Here is a 21,800-nt window from a genome sequence, read left to right as displayed (position 1 = left end):
CGTTTTCGTATAAGCAACCAATAAATAAACCACTTAAAATCTGAGTTTACTGAAGCCAGTAGTATGGAAACATGCTGACATTAGCTTAGTGTTTTCAAAAGCTAAAACACAAGAGAGCAATCTTACTTCTTCCTAGAATGGGTGTTGTGACACCAGTACTGGAAATGCCTCTGATACAGCCTAAAATTGCCAATACCAATAATAAAGCCAAAAAATAAATATTTTACCACACTGAAATCAGATTGGCATCAGCCGTTACACAATGTTCAGGTAATGGAGTCTATATCAGAAGGGGAAAAATGGTATCGCAATATCTCAGCCTTAAATAAAAAAAAAAAAAAAGGATGTCCTTATAAGTTGACACAGTTTTGAAAAATGCTATCATGGCTTCAGTCATTTTGGGCCACTTTTGTGTGAAGTTCCCATTTAGTTCTAGAGATGATTACACCTTGGTGTAACCTTGTAACTTTGAGTAATGTGAGTTATTTTGTAAAGAAGAAAATAAGGAATGTATTTTTTAAGATATATCCTTGAAGTAAAAATGCTTGTACCCACTTTGGAACTTCACATTCTTTGGTAAAAAATAGTTTTGAAGTGTAAGTACTGTAGCTCAAGTGGCTTGGTCAAATAAAGGGCTATGTGAGAAACTGGGCACTGAATTGATCATTCAGTCAGCTGGAGAGTTGGCAAATCAGTTGCTACAGCACATTGAGCTGCGGTAGTTGTCAATCTGGGCTCATTCTTTGCCCTCTGGTCAAACTGTTCAGCTGGCAGAGTGGAAATATATAATCTGACAGCTCACATTACACAGGACAGTGGAGGGACTGTTCAGCTTCAAGATCAGGAGGAAAACGAGAGGCAGAAAAAAGGCAAGAAAAAGTGAACTGAGCAAGGAAACATGAAAAACGTCCCCAGTTTAAAGAAAACTGAGATTCCCTATGTGCTAGTGTACGACCATGTACAGAGGCATGAAAGCTAAGGACTCAGGCTGTGCATTTTAAGTGCCAACTGTGATTTGCCGTTATTATGATCCAAATTTCCCAATGATTAGTAAGTGCATAAATAGCTATAAGGCCGGCTGAAGTTGTATCTTCAGGGTAGTTTTGATTATGAAATTGATGTGCTGATTAAATGGTACTCTTAGTATTATTATAATTTTTCCCAGGCTCTCTTTGCTAAGAGTGGTTTAATAAAAAGTCCAATTCAAAGGAGAAGAGTTAGAAGAATTGAAGTTTTTCTGAAAAACCTGTAAAGTGAGACATGTGGTGCTGGGCAAGTGAAGTGCATTGTGTAACTTATTGCAGAGCATATACTGTATATACAAGTTAGTAAGTATTTAACTGAATTATATATCTTATTAGGAGCCTTCTTTGTTGGGGCCCCATGCAGTTACCAGCCTTGTGTAATGGGTCCACCCCAGTCATTTATAAGGGTGGAAGAAAAACATTGATCCTCTTAAGTATTATGATTCTTTTATGTGATTCCAGTATCACTTTCTATATACATGTAAGTAGCACCTAGTCAGTTAGCTCAGTGATAACGCATAACGGGAATTCTTATTTATGTGCTAACAGAAATTAGCACTGTGGTAATATCATATACAGAGTATTAAGAAATCCCAGTATGATTTTCAACACGATCCTAAATATAGACAATCCTCTTTCTATCAAACTGACAGGAACACACTGTATTGCAGTACACAGCTCACACCACCAGGGGTCAGTCTGCACTGCAGCTGAGCAATTTAGTTTACATAAAGTTACAGGACAACTAGGTAAAAAAGAAGAAAACTGCCTCTGATGTGAGAGTATTTTGGGTTTTATCCCAGTGATAAAGATAAGCCAGCAAACACTGCACACTACCAACTGCTCAAGGCATAGGAGGTCAGAGTAGCATAGTGTGACCAAAAGTATAAAAAAAAAACTGATACAGCCCAAGCTTACAACTTACTTCACGTTTACCATGAAACAACATGTCTGCTCATGCTTTCAGACATATTTCTGATACGTGTTTTACATTCATTTCTAATTTAAGCATTTTATTCACTACTTATATATGCAGTATAGCAATGATGCTGCTGAAATAAAACACAAAAGACTGATTGACATGGCCTTATGTTAAAAAAAAGCAAAGAAAAATCACAATGTAGAATTGCAATACATATTGAGTCATGACAGTATCTAATTGGGAAAAATGTGTATCGTCCCAGCCCTGGTCATTTGTGTCTTTTTTGTTTCCTCTCTTGTTGTGTACATGTTGTGTTGTATTATATTCACAGAATATCAATATCAAGATTCAAGTTGGCTCAAGAATACATTTTCTATGCACAAGGTGGAAATAATACACTGCATACAAAGCAACACCTTGGCAATACAAACATAACTATTATTGAAATGAGAAATTGTAGTAGCTGCACATACTTTGATGTGAAGGCAAGCATCTTTTAGGACGCTACGATGGATTAGGAGTGAGCACAACCGTACATTTTAGGCTCAGCCTGTGAATGTGTGTGTGTGTGTGTGTTTGTTTGTGTTTGTCAGGGACATACAGTATGTACAATTTTTTTTTTTACGCAGGGTCACTTTGCCTCGAGGTGATGCTTGTATTTTTATTTTTTATTTCTCCAGACTCACACTCTACTTAAGCTCTGAACCAATTTAACACAGACCGGGGAATGTAGAGAGAAGCTTGACAGAGTCACTCAAATCCCCGTCTGCACCGTATTGGGAGTGCAGTGAGAGAAAAATGAGGGCGAAAGATAGAGGAGAGCAAAGTGGTCTATAAGGGGGAAGGAAAAAGGGGAAGAAATAGATCTGCATGGAGACAGAGAGAGATAGAAATATGTTTCCATCTTGTGTAAAAGGCTGTTGACTACCAAGCAAGAGTTGCCTGGAAAACAGTAAATAGATAACTTGATTGCTGTCTGAAATGCTACTGCAGTGAGAGATGTTAATCTTGCTTGTTAGTACTTGGACCCCGGCTTTGACAAAAACACATCTGATAAGCAAAGTTTCCAAAGTTGAGTCCAGAGGCACTGGCAGCCATATGTGTTTTCTTTTTATGGAGCCATTAAATTGATGAAAGAATTGTGAAATGAAGGGGATGGGCCAAATGTATTTCATTTGTCACTTTCTAATTACTCAGTTGTTCAGAGGCGTTTGCCAACAGCTTTTAAAAAGTGGTGTTATGAACAGTAATAAAAGCAGACCATGTAGATGAAGAGCTCCAAAAATTATGCAGGACCACCTGTTAATTCAACAAGAGACGAGTCGGAATGCCAAAATGGCTTCCACCAAACAAAGTTAACATCAGGGATCTGTTAATTACTTCAACAACAGAGAGAATGAGGGCACAAGTGTGTGTGTGTGTTTTTTAGAGTGATAGAAAGAGAAATAAAGAAATTGAATTCCAAATGGTGCTGCAATTTCAATTTATTCACTCACATCTCACATTTCAATTCTCAATAAAGCCGTATGTGCCAGGCCGGGCAACATGCTTTAAAAACTAAAGGCTTGTAGCTGATCCAAAGGGGCCCATTGTGGTGCGGTGGAGTACAGCTCACCACTGAAAAGGCAAAGTGATAGGCAGTGCCAGTGTTGTGACAAGCATGTCAAAATCTCTTAGGCATGAATAAACATTTTCTTTCAGAAGAGATTATTTTGTTTTTGTCATGACAGAAGTGGCGTGTCTTCATTCCTGGGACTGTGTGTATGTCTCTATGTGTAATCTGTGTCTGTGTTTATTTGTGTGTGTGTGTGTGTGTGTGTGTGTGTGTGTGTGTGTGTGTGTGTGTGTGTGTGTGTGTGTGTGTGTGTGTGTGAGGACAGACCAAGAAAAGGATGAGCAGGCAGTCTATGTTAGAGTGGTGAAAAATAAAAGAACAAAAAGCGGAGTGTGCAGTTAGAAAAAAGCTACTGGAATGTGAATAAGAATCAGAACAAGACTTGAAGCTTCTGCAATTGCAATTATATAATAAATTAAAAATGCAGCTTATAAAATCTTTTATGCCTTTAAAAGGCTTGTTATCAATCAAAAGGGATTTACAACAAAGCTCCATTACAAATACTCTGTTATTATAGAAAGACACAAAATATGTCCTCAAAATCCACTGTATTGGTCAGAAAAGAGATAAACAGACAAAAAAAACCCTTTGGCTTCTTCATCACTCTGCTGGAGATTACTAACTAATTGCAGTAATCAGTTTGTTTAGCCAAACAATGACAACAGATGCCAAATAAGATTTGAGCCCGTTTTCTTTCTTCTGCTGTCATTTGGGTTCATTCTTATTGTTTTGTAAGGAGGCCAGAGCAGGAGCTGTGTGTTAAGCTGTGGAAACATGATACCCAAATGCTTCTTTTTTTCCAGAATTTCAGAAAGGTCCTCCTTAATAAGACACGAATGTGAAAATGTGTACATCAACTAGGGTTGCAGCTTTTGTGCATTGTCCTTAACTCATGTTAAGGAAAAGTGGAAAATGCTAACAATCAATTACTGATTAATCATTAATAAGAAACAAAACACAGGTTTTTTTCACTAAGTATATGTTATCTCTAGATCTCACCTCACTCCCAACCATCAACGTAATGGTCTGAGCAAGCTAGATGCTGGGTGCTAGTCCAAGTTACACAGCAATGCAGATGAATTTCTGCAGTTTGATAATTTCTTTTTCATACATAGGCCATGTCTATCAAATAAATTTATATACAGCAGCAACACCAGCAATGAGGATCACAGAGCAGAAGTGGCCACCTTTTGTATAGCAACAAAGTTAACACAGTTAGCACTGCAGTATAAACTTCACAAAAAGCAACATAAAAAAACAGTTACTGGCATCCAGTCTCCTACTCTCATTATTTAGCTGGCCTCAAATGAGGCTTAACATTCAAACATTTCTTTTGACTGACCCTCAGTATTACAACATTATTTCAACCTCACCCCAGCCTGTGAGAGTAGCAACGTTCACTGCTGCTAATGCTGAGTTAAAAGAGGTTAACCTAAGAAATAAACACTAAAACAACATAAAACATGACAAAACTTACAGCTTAAGTTTGAAGTTGGATCACAAATATCTGGTATCAATCGGTCTTTGAACCATTACTTGCCCTAATATTTTTTTCAGATTTTTGTGTTGATTCATTCACTTGGCACACATTGAAATGTGAACCAAGAAGGGCCGAGCCTCATGCAAAAAGCAAAAAACAAACAAAAAAAAAGTTTGCGATCCCTGTATTTGGGTTGTCAGTAGCGCGGTATTTCAAAATTGCGGTTACTGCAACAGTCCTATTGCCTTATCCATAGCTGATAGGAAATCACTGTTTGTTCGGTGCAGTATCCTTGACGATGTCCCACAACCACAACAGTGGGGGACATCGGTGGCCAAAGAGAGCTTTTCTATTTTCATGGGGGAGACTGATGTTCATGAGGCAGGGGACCAGAGCTGGACCAGGGGACATCTCTATCTGGGACAGGGCATCCATTTCATACAGCAAATACTTCCACCATAATGAATCTGTGGGGAGGAAATCAACCTAATGAGTTAAGACCCACATGACCGTTGGGGAGAGAAAATGAGGAGAAAGGTGTTGGAGACAAAAAAAAACATGAAAAGAAAGATGGGGATAGTTGGACTGCTCGTTAATAAGCCCACTGTAACAAATAAAGGCCTGTCAGGGGAGGCCTGGAGGGTGTTAGGTGTGTGTTTGTGTGCCAGTGTGGATATGTCACACCTGGCAGCCCAGCCCGACTTTACTCCTTATTAACCTAACAGAGAGGTGGACAGCAACTTCTGATCCAACGGTTCGTTATGTGACCTGGACAACTTTGCACCCCCGCTGAAACAGTTTAGTTAAATTGTGAGCATTTGTAAAATGTGTCACTCTAGATGGTGTCTGTTAATAGAGTGCAGCAGAATAAATGACAGTAATTTTACATCAACTTAAGAGTCTGCACAACTCAGCAGGTCTAATCACACAGCGCACACATGTGCACCAATCAAATCAGTAAGTTCACACCAAAGATATAAAAGGTGAACAAGAGACACCTTGGAGAGTTCAGCTTTCTGTGAATAGAATCACTGCTGTTTGGTTTTGCCCCAAAAGATCTTGACTCCACCAAGTAATTTTTGAGTAGAGGAAAGCTAATATAAAAGTAACACTTTTTGGAGAAACACCACTTTAAAACATAACATTACAGAAATAAACAAATTTTCACTGTGATTAACAACTCATGTGTGATCTATCAAGAGCAGATGATATTTTGTACAAATGTGGAGCGACTTCAGTATAATTTGGCTTTGAATGGAAGTTGAGGATTGTTACTTTAAACCAAGTCAGCCAGGAAGGAAGTACCACACAGGTGAGTCACAAGTAACACAACGGTTCAAACTTGAATTGTATATATTATTGTTGTTTTTAGTAAAAATATTTGACAGTGTTATTGTATGTGTGTACTTGCAAAAGTAAGTTCTTTGCCTTAGCACAAAAATTTGTTTATTCATTTGCACAAGTTAAATCAAACAGTAAAGAAAAAGACATTTTAATAAATGCTGTAGAAAACACAGTGTGACTGCATTAGCAAAGGGGTGAAAGAAACAACTGTTCAGTCCTGATAGTTGTGGCCCGAATGCACTGAAAGTGTCTCACGTACGGACGCAAGAAGAAGGTGCTGATGGGGCTGCAGAAACACCGAAAACCAGGTGGAAAAAAAGGACTGGCAGCAGAGAGAGACAGAGGGAGGCAGAGAGTGTGTAAATAGGGACAGAAGTGTCAAAGTCATATAAAAACTTTTTTGATCATAAATCCTAATGTTACTGTACAGCTCTGTGCTGTGACATTTGTTTTACTTCAGTTCCTATTTGTGTAGTTGTAAATGTATTTCATTACTCTACACTAATTAATCATAAATGATTGAGAGGGAGGGAGAGAAGGAGCATGCATGAAGTGACAATGTAAAAACTTTATTGTGATGTGTGATGTAATGTTATTGTACAGGTCTGTGGTTTAATCACTGCAGAGAGACGTTTCTGTTACAGTTGACAGTTGTGGGTTATAAACGCTTGTTTCCTCTGAGCTGTCGGTCACTGTGCTGCACTATTATAGACTAAAACTGATGTAGTATCCAGAAACTGTCTCTCCCTCTTTACCTCCTTCGTATATGTTTGTGTTCAGTTTGCTGTCTGCTGAAGTGCAAAATGTTCTAAAACTTATAAACTTGTCATATAGTGTTAATAATAGTAAGTGTTTAATAAGTTTACTTTAGTTATCCTGGCTGCCTAAAAGAAAAGACATGAACATCGCACACCATTTATTCATTATATAGATCAGTCTGGAGTTATTTCCCACAGATAAATTATTAATAATAATAAATATATAAGCATAGACATATAAATAGGAACCTTTTTCCCAAAATACTGCTGATTCCATGGTGTGGATATTTCAAATCTGTGCCTGCAGTGTGCAATAGGAGCATCAACTGACATGCATTAATTATTCCTTTCGGTGTATCTGGGCCTTTAAACCTAACTCGCTTCTACACTGAAAAACTGGCATGACAAACTTGTATAAGCTCAGAGATAATTGCTGCATTACTTTGGTACCAGCTCTCTGCTATCGTCGAGTAATAATTTCTTAAAACAAGTATTCTAGTATTTGTAAATTAAATGAAAAAACAACTGGTTCCAAGAATTTTCTAGGATTTAGTGTCAGTATCTTCATAGAAGAAGGCAGACCTCTGCATGAGAATCAAGGAAGATTCCTTCTCCAATTTCTAGGAAGTTACTGGTTTTCGAGTTAAAGATGATTGTGATGTCAATCTAAGTTTTCTGGATTGTAGAAATACCACCAGTCACCACCATTTAATTTCAACAAATAGAGATTAAGTGGAACTGCTACTCACTTCTGTGTCAAAAAACTGCATTTTATAGCAGCTCTCACATCACAGTTAAAGAGTACTTCACTTTTGAGGGAATGAGACCAAACAAAAAAGTTTGGCACGTCTATGAAAGCACACAAAATATTTAGCATTTTAGATTATATGAAGTACTGGCACAGTTGAGTGTGAAACAAACAAAAAAATAGATCTTGAACATCCTGCAAGCGACAACACATGGTTGGTAACCATCTCGCTGTGACCTTATCCGGCCTCTGTGTACACAACTAAAGCTGCAGGGCTAGAGCTCACACCAAAGTTGGCCCTTCTTATGAGAGCCGTGTGTTTGTGTGACCGAGTTAATGGTCTCAGGCACAGGAGGGGGCAGAGGGTTAGCGAGCAATAAGATGGACGGCGGAGGCAGAGCGCTGCCACGGGCTGCGGAGGGGGCGAAGAGAGAAAGACGAGGGGGGGGACAGCTTTGATGACTAACGCAATAACTGGAGCTGCCACTGAACAAGGTGTGATGATAAAGACTAATCAGAATGTTTGACACGGCTCTTAAAGTGATAGACACAACAAACAATGATAGATGGCTAAAAAGGAGAGAGAGAGGGAGGAAAAGAGAGGAATTCATAATCTCAAGGACTCTGTGGTAGCCCCGGGTAAACAATGTTGTTTACCCGCAGACTCTGTGATCCTTCTCAGACAGAAAGGAAAACACATTTAGTGAGCCGTTGTCATGTTTTGTTGGATAATTTACGATGCGACGTCACACATTTCAATGGCATTTATAATCCGATTTGGTTACTGAAGAATGTTAATAATGACCTCAATTTGCTCTTAATACACACAGATTTTCAGACAATGTTTAACCTTATCAGTTAATTGATTGTGCTCAAGTTTCTGATTGTTTTCTTACTTTTAGATTAGTTGACTCGTATCGATTAAAAGTTACGTCTCACTGACGGGGAGATTTTTTTTTTCTAGTCTATAAAAAGAAAACATTGAGAAACTGGTCCAAAACCCCCAAATACTTGTATTACTGTTAGCCTATATAGTAATTTTCTGTTGATCAACTAATTGATCATCAATCAATGACTCGCCACTGCACAACAATATGCTGGCTGGTTTCATGCACTAATTTCCGTCCTGGGCATCACGATCCAACTACAAGCGGGTTGCAGGATAAATCACAGATGATAATGGCAGATATAAGCAGAAACTACACACTTCTGAAAAAAACAAACAAACAAAAAAAACAATCACTAACTGGTAGATATATGCAACTTGTTAGAATGGTTCGTAGGTAAACATTGCTTACATTTAAGGAATTACAGGGTGTAAAGTTTCTGAATCATGGGCATAATGGATGGATGGATGGACGGACAGACGGACGGACGGATGGATAGATCATTGCTCCACCCCAAGTGAAGCGCAGCTCACTGTGAGCCTGGGGAGACTCATGACTAATTTTCTCTGTCTGGTGGAAGGCAACACATCACCCGTCTGATCTGGGAGTCAACAGCATCATGACCAAGCATCCCCAGTACAACACTTGTCCCTAATGAACTGGCCATAGCGGGATACATTAAAGACCCTCCTGCTGGGCGTCTTACACGACCCAATGGAAACAGATGTCTCTTTGGTCTGCCTTCACTGGAGCTTCCTACTCATCAGGAAGATGAAAGCGATTAATAAACTGTGTTCGTTCTTTTTCAAATGGTTTCAAAGGGATGGGGCTGCAATCAAAGCCAGGTCAGAAGTGGGTCGAGGAGGAGAGACAGCATCTGTGCTTGTGGTGCTAATTTCACGAATTAACAGATGATTGGTCACGGACTTAAATGACCTTTCATAACTTGCTAGTTAATCAGTTGTTTGCACAATATTGTAGTGTGTGTGTCTGCGATTGCATTTTACTCTACTCAGTTTCACTATGTATTAGACTTCAAATCATTCTAATTCTCGCAGAGAGACCAAACACACAGATTTGGAATCAACTAAAAATCAACGGAAATGAAAATCTTGAATGTATTATTTGGACATTAAGTACATGTCCTCCTTAAAATACAAATGCAACAATTAGTGGATTAATTGATTAGTAGATTGAAAGTAAATTAGAGAGCTGATTGTTAAATAAATTCAGTCATATTTCAAACAAAAATGTCAAAAACATTTTTTTTTTCCAGCTTCTTTAATGTAAGAATTTCCTACTTTTCTTTCTCACTTGTCATCGTAATTGAAGAGTCTTTGGATTTTGGAATATCAGTCAGCCAGAAAGAGCAATGTGAAGAAATCACTTTGGGCTCTGGGAACCTGGTGTGGCATTTTTCACACTTTCTTTTTACATTTTATATACAATGTAATTTCGTTTAACCCTGAAACTAATAAGCAGTTGAGTAACTGAAAATGAAAATAATCAGGGTGTGCACCTCACTGAAACTAATTCAAATTTTTAAATGGCCAACAATTCGGTTTGATACAATTCACCTCTGTCACAATATGTTACAATATGTACAAGACAATGCAATGTGTGAATCTTTACATTTTGATTCTATTAATGCTATATTTGTAGGGGACCATTAGTTGCAAAAAGAAATCCTGATAATTTTATTAAATATAGTAACAAGAGAGACAGCGAGAAGGAGACATTACAGTGGTGTTAACATCTTATTATGAGTCTCATGTGTAAATGAGATATTGTAGCCTAAAAGAGAATCTGAACAAACTGTTTAAAATATTAGTATTTTTGCAGTAAGAGGATCTGCTGCTTTGTTTCATATGAAGAGTGCTCTGGTTTTGATTAGTGTGGGGGAGCAGTGATGCTCCGTGTTACCTGCTCTCACACTGACATGACGTCTCGTTTGGCACTCGTCCTGTGTGATCGCGGCAGCAGGCCTCCAGTGAGAGCGGTGCAGGCAGAGGCAGGAGGAGAGAGGAAAAGGATGCACTCATATATAACGCATTAAAGTCCGATGCATTGGATGCATGAGTGAATCATTACACCTCTAGAAAATAATCGTCAGTTGCAGGCCTGTTCTTAAAAAAAATATCTAAATGTTACCCAACATGCCAAGCATGTTCTCATATGGTCAAATTTAAGCAGCTAAAACTCCTTGTTTAAAGTCATGGAAATATGGCTGCCATAGCTAAAGGTCAACACTGGCGTGGTGAGAGAAGAAAACACAAACTCCAGTCTTCAGTCTCTAAATCAAGACACCGAAGACACAGCAGCTCATCCACCACCCCGACCTCTAAAATGCTTTGTCCTTTAGCATTAAACCTAATCATAGACTGGTTTACAAAAGCTTGATGCTGTGAAGAAATCAATCTTATTTTAACAAATCAGCTCTATCACAGGTTTCAACACGTTTCCATTGCCTTGTAATCTCCTTTATCCTGATTATTCAGAAAAACACGAATAAGGAAAAATATGACACCGAGATTATAATGCATGGTTGAGTCTGAAAAGTCAAGGGGTGGCACTGTCTCTCTATTAAAAGGTGTTATCATTTTTATGGCATCAATTATTCGCTGGGGAGTGTCATTTTTCACATGGGGAAAAAAACAGACGACATCCTCAAGGAAAACCCATTTTATGACTTTTGGCAATTACAATCTAAATGGGTTATTAGGTTTAAGTGCAGCTGGCATATCAGTCTTTTTTATTGACAATGTGCCCCTTCTGAAGCCATTTTGGGGTCAAATAACTTTTAACTTTGAAGCTGTTTATCAATTTGCCATTCTTGAGAAGACGTGGTGACTTTCACTTGTGTGAGTTATAGACATTTGCGTATTTGGTGCCCATTCTTTAACACAGTCTTTGTCAAGCTGATAGCTTAAGCTAGCTCAAAATAATCTTAAAAGTGCTGCAGTAAGAAAATAATTCTTCTTATTGAAAAGGTGCAATGACAAAAACCCGTTTATACTGTTTTGGCTACAAACACTGTTTTGTCCTTTGTTATGGCATATTATGGTATATTGCAATTTATAAGCATTTTTCTTCTCCCACTGTGATTCTAATGCTATTCTGCTATGTGCACTGATTGTTAAGTCAATATGGATTAAAGTACCAGCTAAACAGACTGAGTGTAAATACAAAGAGGACACTGACAGGACAGAACAAAGAGCCCCATCCAGAGGTTTATAGTCATTCTTTATACCCTATATGCAATCACCTCTGCTGCCTGACACAAACTGCAGATCCATTTCCACACACTACGCAAGTGCTATCAGGTCAGAGGCAGACAACAACCTCCTTCAAGCTTCATCAAAGAGAACCTAGCGCACCTACAGTCCCAACAGATTATTGAGTGGTAAATTCCTTTGCCTATGAGACCATGCCTCCCTCAACAGGTCTATTTTGTTTCTCCCGACTGCCTAAAGGAAAAATGAAATAAAAATGTAATTAAAAACATAAAACTGAAGTACAGCTCTCTCTCTTGCCTTGGAAAAAAGGTCGATCTGTAAGTTCATATACAAATATCTTCAGTTAACATACTACATACAGAATACACAAATACAAATATTTAGATTAGATTAGTTTTTGTAGGAATTTAATAAAAGAAGCGATCACTATATTGACATATTTAATTCCAGTGAATAATTTCCAATGGTGTCTTCACTTAGGGTCCATTTTCACAGGGGAGTACAGAGGACTGATAGAAAGCTGAACATGATTGGATATTTCTGAATTCTTCAGTTATGACCAAAAACATGTCTTGGGATGTCACAGTGACCTTAAACTCTTCTAATCAGTTCATCCTTGAGTCCAAGTGAGTGCTTGTACACAGTCCATCTACACTGTTGTTAGTGGAGAAAATGTAGCATATGGAAAAAGTTAATGTTGTCAGTTATCCATTTTGTAGTTTACTTGAAAAGACTCTTCATAAAATGTCTCAGCAGACCACAACAAAGATTGTGAAATTTAAAAGGCTCAGCATGCAGTTAATATTTCAGCTGAGTAAAGTGTGAATGATGGATGTCAGATGAGTAAAGTGTGACTGATGGATGCTATTCTGGGGGTTTTGGACAGCAAAAGCAAGATGTCCTAAGTCAGATGTCCTGAGGAGCTTCTGATTATATGCTGGCCCATTTTATTTGTGTGAATAAACAAAACTTTAAATCAAGTCTGTAAGTGAGAGCCAGTGAAGGGAGGTCAGCACAATAGAAATGTGGTTCCTCTTTCTTTTGCCAAATTTAGAGTTTAGCACCGGCTGGGCACACTGAACCACAATAATCCAGATATGATGAGACGAAAGCCTGCATACACTAAGTTGCCAAATTGGAGTCTGTGCCTTTGACCGCAGCCCTGAGCTGCAGGAAATTGGCTTTCACAGCAGAGCTTTTAGGTTTATCAAATTTGAAAGCAAAGTTACCAAAAAAACAGTCCAAAAAAGTCTTGCCACGTGGCTTAATGCATAGCTGTAGGGACCCAAGAGTTTCTTTTTCATCTGTGACGGTTAAGTTCTCAGGCTGAGAGTAAGAAGATTTCTTGCCATCTAGCATTTAATGTGCTGTAGTCACTCAAAAATGGACCCCAAAATACAACCTCAGTTCCAAAAAAGCTCGGACACTGGGTAAAACATTGTGTTAATAAAACTACAATACAACAATTAGCTAATCATTTTCAACTTGTATTCAATTGAGCAAAGTCCAAAGTTCAAATTTTAACTGTTGTTTTTTGTAAAGATACAATCATTCTATATTTCAAAAAGTTGGGACAGGGGCAACAAAAGACAAGGAAAGTTGTGTCATGCTCAAAAACACACCTTGGAACTTTCCACAGGTAAACAGGTTAAGTGGTAACAGGTCACAGTATCATGATTGAGTATTAAAAGGGCATCCTTGAAAGGCTCAGCGGTTCACAAGAATGGATGGGGAAAGGTCCAGCAGTTTAGGAACGATGTTTCTCAACACAAAACTGCAAGGGATTTAGAGGTTTCACCATCCATAATATCATTAAAAGATTCACTGAATCCAGAGAGATCTCTGCACATATTAAAGACCCACATAAAACAACAACATTAAGATGGCACGACTAACTGTCACAGCTATGAAGGCGTCATTAACGCTAAGAGATTTATACAGGTGGCGCATTATGAAGCGCAAAATACAACAACCCCAAGAGACTCCCTAACTGCTTAGCACTTGAAGTATACCAAGCAAGAATGAGCAAGAATTTCACTTTCAAAACTTCAACCATTAGCGTTCATGGTTTTCAAATACTTTCTGAGTGTTGTTAAATGAAACAGTGATGCAACACAGTGGTAAACATGTCCATGTCCAACTTTTTTGGAATGCCTTGCAGGCATCAAATTCAGAATGAGTGTATATTTACAAAAGACAATAAAGTTTATCAGTGTGAACATTAAATATCTTATTTTTGTAGTGTATTCAATTGAATCTAGGTTGAAATGTAAACCACTGTTTTTATTTACACTACAGCCCACCTTTTTGAAACTGTGGTTGTTCATAATCAGAACAAGAAAAAAAGAAGAGAAATAAAGAAAAAGAAAATCAAGTCAATTCAAAAGGAGGGAGAAAATGTAGTTTAACCACCTCTTTACTCATTTTGTTTCAAAGACAAACACAACACTGCAAGGGAACAACAAAACACCACTCAGTGAGTTAATACCTGTTAGTCTATAAAATATCGTTGTGTTATGGCAGTGCAATTACTGTAGCAGATATATTTTCTAGCCTTTTTACAGTGACTTATTTGATAATTATACACCTAAGTACTGGAGCACCTGCTAAGTGAAATACTGGCACAAACTCGATTCATAGGGCAATGAGGAAAAAGGTGTCAAGATAGCTTATTCAGCAGCAGCCTATGCTGATGTTTGGATGAGTTACACAGGTTTCAAACCAGGAGGTGTTGTTATTTTCAAGAGGTTTGAGTGAGACAGTGAGGCTGCAGTCAGGCAAACAAAGTGGAATAAGGCCATCAACAGGCCAGCAGGGATGCTACCACTTCCAGAGACAATTTAACCACTGCAGCACCTCTCCAGTTCCTCTGCTGTTTAGACACACAAAAAAACAATAATTGTGAATAATGACTCTAGCACAGCACTGTGAGACATGCTTTCCAATGATGTCTTTGTACGTCAGGTGCAATAATTACTTCCCAATTACACAGACACACACACATGCATGATTCCCGTGACATCTGACTGATTTCCAACATTTTCCCTTCTCCCGCTGGTTTGCATTCAGACATCTCGAGTTTAAGCCTAATGTGCCGACTGAACATCCCTAATGTGGATTAGCTATGCATGGTGGTGTCTGCCAGGAATCCTTCCCTCGCTAATGTGATATGACTAAAAGTGCTGCCACGTTTGTGTGCGTCAGTGTGTTTTTGCATTGCGCTGACATGAAACCATGCTCTCTAAATAACTACAGCCTCACTTTCTATTTTCACATCCACTCCCTGAGGGATTATAAAAGATGCTTAATACCAGTCTGACCTGGAAAACTAAATTTAAAGAGGAGATGCCAACAGGTGCACTGTACATCTGCATGCATGCTTGCAGTATTAGAAAAGGGAATAATGTGTGTGTGTGTGTGTGTGTGTGTGTGTGTGTGTGTGTGTGTGTGTGTGTGTGTGTGTGTGTGTGTGTGTGTGTGTGTGTGTGTGTGTGTGAGAGAGTACTTAAAATTAGAAGAAGTCCTACCTAGCCCTGTTACCTTTAAATCGAAGTCATGATGAAGCGACTGGGCTGTTTGTTGGATAATAATGCTGACTGTTCATGCTGAGAATGCACTTTTGCTAATGAGCGATAGTCAAGGAGAGAAGATTCTAATGATTTACTATGGAGAACTGGTGATCCACAGTAACCTAGTGGTGATTTGTGAGTGCCAGGATATTGATGTAACAGAGGTGGAAGAGGGCAGGAGTGACTCAGAAGTTAAACATGTATGTCGACATACTATATAAATTTATAAATACACAAGTTTGCACAAGCACTGAGTGAAGATCTCAGGAGTGAACTATGAAGCACGGTCAACACAGCCAGACATTATTTGTATCAGCTGGCTCGGAAAAACCTAAAACCCCAGTCAGAGATAACAGGTATCATGATGGTGGTTATCAACTGTCTCTGTTAATCATGCATTTCTTCATCAGGCCCTAAAAGTGTTCAAAAATCAAGTGTAAAGCTGAACAGGTTTGCATATATAAGGTCATTCCTCAGCTGAGAATAGCACTGACAGAGAACATCATTAAGCAAAGAATTTGTTTAATAGTGGTGCTTTTTACAGCCAATTTAATCCAAAACTGAACATGATCTGCTTTGGACTAGGTTATGTGTTCACCATAAGGCACCGTGGCGATCCAGCCAGATTAAAAGAGAGGCACCTTTGTGACACTGAAAACTCGGGCTTCTCCTTCAGCGTACCTAACCTATCCAGGGTTCCTACACATTTTCCAAAGTCAAATTCAAGCACTTTTCAAGAATATTCCAGGTGCCTTTCTAAGCTTTCCAAGCACTTTACAGCTGCACTAAATGACGTATTTATATACATTTACTCAAAATGAATTCATCTCGTTCAATCACACATTATTGTGCCACCAACAATCAAACTTATTTGATTGACCAAATTAAAGGAAAACACAACACAGTTTAATGTGTTGCCTGTCTGTAAGTAGATCTGGCTTCCTTTAGAATATGGATTAAATGCTAAAATGCAAACTATTCAGTCAGGTAATGATTTACTATGAAAGTAATGCAATTACAATTTCAAGCAGTTTCAAGCACTTTATCCAAAATCCAAGCACTTTTCAAACCTTAAAAACACTACATTAAATTTAAGTATTTTGCAGGATTTCCAGCATCCAGCATGTACGAATCCTGCCCATTAATCTTGTTTTGTTGTTCGGTCCTCTGGTTTATGAATATGCATTTTAATGACGTCTGCACACTGCTCTAACATTGTTTACTTTCTCAATGAAAACTCACCATTAAAATTTCACAATTAGATTGATCATTAAATCAACTTTAAGGGTGCCACTATAATTGATTTAGATGCTGGTGTTTATGATTAGGACCAACAGCCAAGTAAGTATGCTGACTTGAACTGAAAGGAGCGTGATTACAGCAGCAGAACTTACAGAGGAGATGAATACAGCACATGATAAAAATGCTGACTGTCTGAGTGCCAGTGTCAGTGCTTAGCAATCGCTTCCCAGACAAACCTGACCCTGAGTCACAGCCTTCAGAGCCAAACTACAAATGATTTCATTCTTTCATTCATCTCGATTGAAAAGGTGTCTGACAGAAACAGCATGATTTCCACAGTGATTGATGCTCATGACAAGAACTTGACAACGGCAACGTGTAACAAAACAATTGCTTTTGTTTGTCTGCACATCTCTATTTCTGTTTAAATGTTTCAACATCAAACTAAAGTCAAAGCCCCACTGCAGCCTTCAAATGGCTCAAAGGTATGCCTCACAGGTATCAGAACATCATTTGAGGGCAATTTTCACTCACAAAAGGCATCAAAAGTGTTAACCTGTAACCTGTATCTAGTGATGCAGTCAAGACATCAAAGACAAACAACCCCTGTGTAGCATCACTGGGTTCTTGTGGGTTAGAAGCAGAAACACTGGAAAAAAGTGAAAACAAACCTCAATAATGTTTACTCACTTTTCACGTCTTTCTTTCTAAAGGAGAAATGTGTAAGAAATTTACTGTAATAAACCATAGAATAACCATAACATGTCACCAGAAATTAAGGAGACATGCTAAGCTGAGATACTTGCTACTCTGATCACAACATTACAGTCACGCTCCTTTGATATTACTATTCCAGTCCGGAACCTGTGTTACTGTTTGTGTATTTCACATCAATTAAGAGTTCAAATTAATGTAAATTGTTTGCTCAGTGAGTCAATGTCTGTTTCTGAGCTGTAAGAAATCAACAATAAATATTTTAGAAGGAACAGATGTTTATAATGGTTAAATTGAGCAATATGTTGATGAGGTCTGGCAGGCAGAAGGCAGGCAGTCACTGAACTCAAACTCCAGACTGTGTATTTTCATAGTGGGGTTTTGTTTTCAGAGTAACAGGCTTGGCTTTATATTGACAGACAAATGACAGTTATAAACAACTGATCATCTTCATTGCTTCTTATTGTCCAATTACATGTTGCGCTCGTCTTGTGCTCCTGCAGCATACCTGCAGCCTGTCTGAGCTTCCTTAAGTTTGGGAAGGACGGAGCAGGGGAAAACAACTCGCTTCAACCATACACTGCATGTATTAAACAGGATTTCAACCTATTTAATACACCATCTAAAGCTCCAACTGTTGGACTACAATGGTCTTTTTTGGATGTGAAATTGTTACATATTGCTCCTTTAAGGGAAGTTAAACAAGTCATGAACTCATTTCTCAATTAATCTCAAATTCAATCATTTTCTTAAATTACAGGTAGCTTTTTGTGTTCATGAAACAGCTGGAGTCATTTTGCTTTTGTTTATCAAATAAACATGGAAATATGAATATATTAATGCAAATTAATATTTTCTACTAACTAACTACTTGGATAAAAGTTATTTAATACAATATTAAAGGCGGTGCTGTTGGCAACATTTTAACTTCACTCAGTCAAAACCACATTTATTTTGAGCCAAGGGCATAACTACTATAAACAAACAAACATCAACATAATTTTTTTTTCAGTTTTTGAGCATCAAAACAGACAGTTTGGTCACAAGTTATGAGGCTTGTATTGCATCAGGTGTGATTGAGATTTTTTCTCAACAACATTTTCAAAATGTGGAAAACCACCTGCACTTATCCCATCATGGATGTCACATGCAGTCTTCCTCCGTGTCATTTACCAACCGTAATTATGACAAAGTATCCCAGTTAACTGAACTTTCAAACTGCTGCTGGTACCCTCAAATAACCTGCTGGACTAAACCTTTTTCCAGCATGCAGCAGCCCTCTGCAGTGTCGGTGTATCAATGTAACAGTCAAGTGGTACCTTTGAAGAAGCAGTCCTTGCTGTGCACCACATAGATCCGTCTCCTCTCCAGGCAGGCGGTGCGGTAAACCTCGCAGTGGTTCTCATAGAACCTGCCGTCTGAACCACAGACTGGCACAAAGGAGGGCCGGCATTTTTCCTGACAGACGCACTCGGCACGGCCAGTTTCTGCCATCAGCACACACTGTCGACCCCGCCCACAGTAGGTTCTCCGACAGGGACCTCCATCTGGGTCTGAGAGGGCTGGAGGAGTGAGAGAGAGAAAAGGGTTTATTTAGGATTGGAGCCAGAGTAAATAAGCAAGTTCAGAAGTTCATAAAATCTTAGAAAAGTAAAAGTAGAAAGAAAAGTAACTTTCTACATCCACAATTTTACTTGTCTTGTTTAGTTCACGAGTCACAAAGACAGGTTAAAGATAGAGATCAGCTAAAGATGCACAATGCAAAAATAAATTACACCTGTCTCACCACCACTGATCATAAATTTTGGGCTGAGACAGAGAGAGTATTGCATCCTTGCTGATTCATATCAAACAGATTCACTCTATTACAAAATAAAATAATGGTGTCTATTACTGTACAGTGAGTAGCAAGAAATCTATTGAGAAGAAATAAGTGCCTGAGATGAACTCCTGTACATTTTCCTTTACTTGCAATAAACTCTAAGGCTTTGCCTGATGAAGGTCTAATGACTGAAAAGTTGTATCTTTAATCAAGTTTACTGCAAGTAAAGGAGAGTATGCAGGAGTTTTCTCTTCTCATGCCCATTGATTTTCCTCCTACACACTGATCTTCAAGAAACTGAAGGTGTGCATAAATCTTTAATTCTATTTCAGAAACGGCAACCAGGGGCCTTCTGTGTAACCTTAATTCCTGAAAGGAAAAGAAATTTAACAGCACTTGTTTCAGTGTCCAACATTAACCATGTCTGGATGCCTGTGGCCTATTGATGGACCTGTCACCACAAAGTGCCGTCCTCATACTGTAAGCCTTTGCCAACACAAAGTTACAGTTCCCCAGTTCAAAATTCTAGAAAAACAGTGAACATTACTCATTGCAAGCTAGTTACTGGCTACTCAAACTGCTAACGCGAACCGTACAGAACCAGGACCACAAAAGACTATGAAAAAAAACAAAACTATAACAAATGAAGAAGGGAATGAAGGCAGGAGTATAAATGGTGAGAACATGAGACATCTAAGGACATAATGTCCTGAGAGAGTGTGTTGCAACAGTTTCCTCAAATATCCAATCAGTTTAACTTGTTGTTCATTGGAAATTATGTTTTCAATAAACACCACATCACAATTAATGAGAAAAGTGGACAACGCAAGTCTCTAGGTCTATGTAATTGTCGATTTCCATAACGTGCATTAACACTTCGTTACGAACTGCTTCACCTGAGCATGGATTCACCCGAAGAACAAGCTGCATAGAGCAAGCCTCGCCGTGATCATCTAAAGTGTGCAAGTATTTTAGACAGAGACACAACAGTTTGGCTCTTTTTAGCTCCACAAACTGGACATGACTTATCACAGCAGGGCAACTGCTCCACACGGATGCTGGAAATGAAGCATAGAGCAACCTGTTCTCCTCCTGCAGCTGCAGCTTCACCCCCTTTACTTCCTGTCAGCACCCAAACACAATATGTGAGGATTATCAACGTGTGGAACATGTTTCTTTTAGTAGAAGTCACTTTAAATAGATTTTCTAGAAGTTTCTTTATCACCCTTATGTTAAAAGTGATGCCTGTACCGCTGCTGTTAACTTTACACCATGCATCATCTAATGGTGTTATTCTGCCGTTTTATACTTTCTGTTCACTTTATCAAGTATATTGGTTTTATGGTCCAACCAGCCTCAAATGAAACAGATTCAAGTAACAGATTCAATAACATAATAGCATCATTTACATTACACTACTCAAACTTGCTGGCACAATCACCATCCCCTGAATGTCGTTTAAATGGTTTTATGTCATCATTTAAAACCAACCAGTGAGAGTACCATTTAACTAATTTAAATTATATATCTGTCAATAAATCACTTCACAATTATAAAAATAATTTTCCGCTATATCTCCTGATTTATGGGAATTTATAACAAAGTTTACATTTATCCTGATTTTAATACATACTGCATTAGATTAATAATCAAGTGCAATAAAACAAAGGATTATATCAACTACAACACAGTAACGACAAATAATACAGTATGCACCAGGAATAGAAAAAGCGTAAACTCGAGCCAAACACCTCCTGTCTTGAATGCAATTATGAGACAGTGCTAACAAGGAGAAATCTTTTTCAAAAATAAAACTTGACTTCCTACAAATCGAAGCAGCCAGGTGTCCTTATTAACACCTCTCAGCACTCATTCACACATACATGTGCACATGCCTATGCAAACACACAAAGATATGCATGCTGGAGCACGTAGGTACACTCAAAATGTAAGATGAGATCACACTGTCTTTCTTAACTTCCTAGCCGGCATCAACACATACACTCACACAGTGAACCATCATAAAAAACACAGCTTGTGCCAGCTCCTGCCCTCCACACACACACGCAGGCACAAATGCACAAGCTAAGCATCCCCATCATCACCACTCACTGCCTGGGACACCTCACTTCTTCCCCCTGATTTAATCTATTTGCACTTAAAGCAAGTCAAAAAGCTGCTGATCCAGCCAGACGCTCCACCTTGGATTGATCTTTCCTGACTCCATGAGGTTGACCCAGACCCCCCTCTCTTGTTGTGATCTGAGGGTTGGATTTATGGGCCTGTGTGCCTCGGTTATCGCACTAAAAGATACATGCTCAGGCAGGTACAAGCGGGGCATCTGGTGCCTCTCAAACCCATTTGGCAAATGTCAAGGGTAATAAATTAGACATAAAAACTGAGTTGCATCTACACATTATTCATGTAATTGTAAGAAA

At 38.6% G+C, this 21,800-nt stretch overlaps 1 protein-coding gene across 1 annotated transcript in view; it reads right to left on the bottom strand.

Moving 5' to 3' along the window:
- Positions 1-18,692: 18,692 nt before the first annotated feature.
- LOC146319323 (follistatin-related protein 4-like) overlaps positions 18,693-21,800 on the bottom strand; it is a 129,129-nt gene continuing 126,021 nt past the window's right edge. Inside the window, exon 4 of the mRNA XM_084729934.1 lies at positions 18,693-19,102. Within this exon, the coding sequence (XP_084586060.1) occupies positions 18,849-19,102 (254 nt within the window). The 3' untranslated portion in view covers positions 18,693-18,848. The remainder of the gene's footprint in view (positions 19,103-21,800) is intronic.

The sequence above is a fragment of the Lutjanus erythropterus genome, chromosome 11, assembly GCF_056507025.1.
Source record: "Lutjanus erythropterus isolate fLutEry1 chromosome 11, fLutEry1.hap2, whole genome shotgun sequence".
NCBI lineage: Eukaryota > Metazoa > Chordata > Actinopteri > Lutjaniformes > Lutjanidae > Lutjanus > Lutjanus erythropterus.
This window is presented reverse-complemented; position numbering and strand designations above follow the sequence as displayed.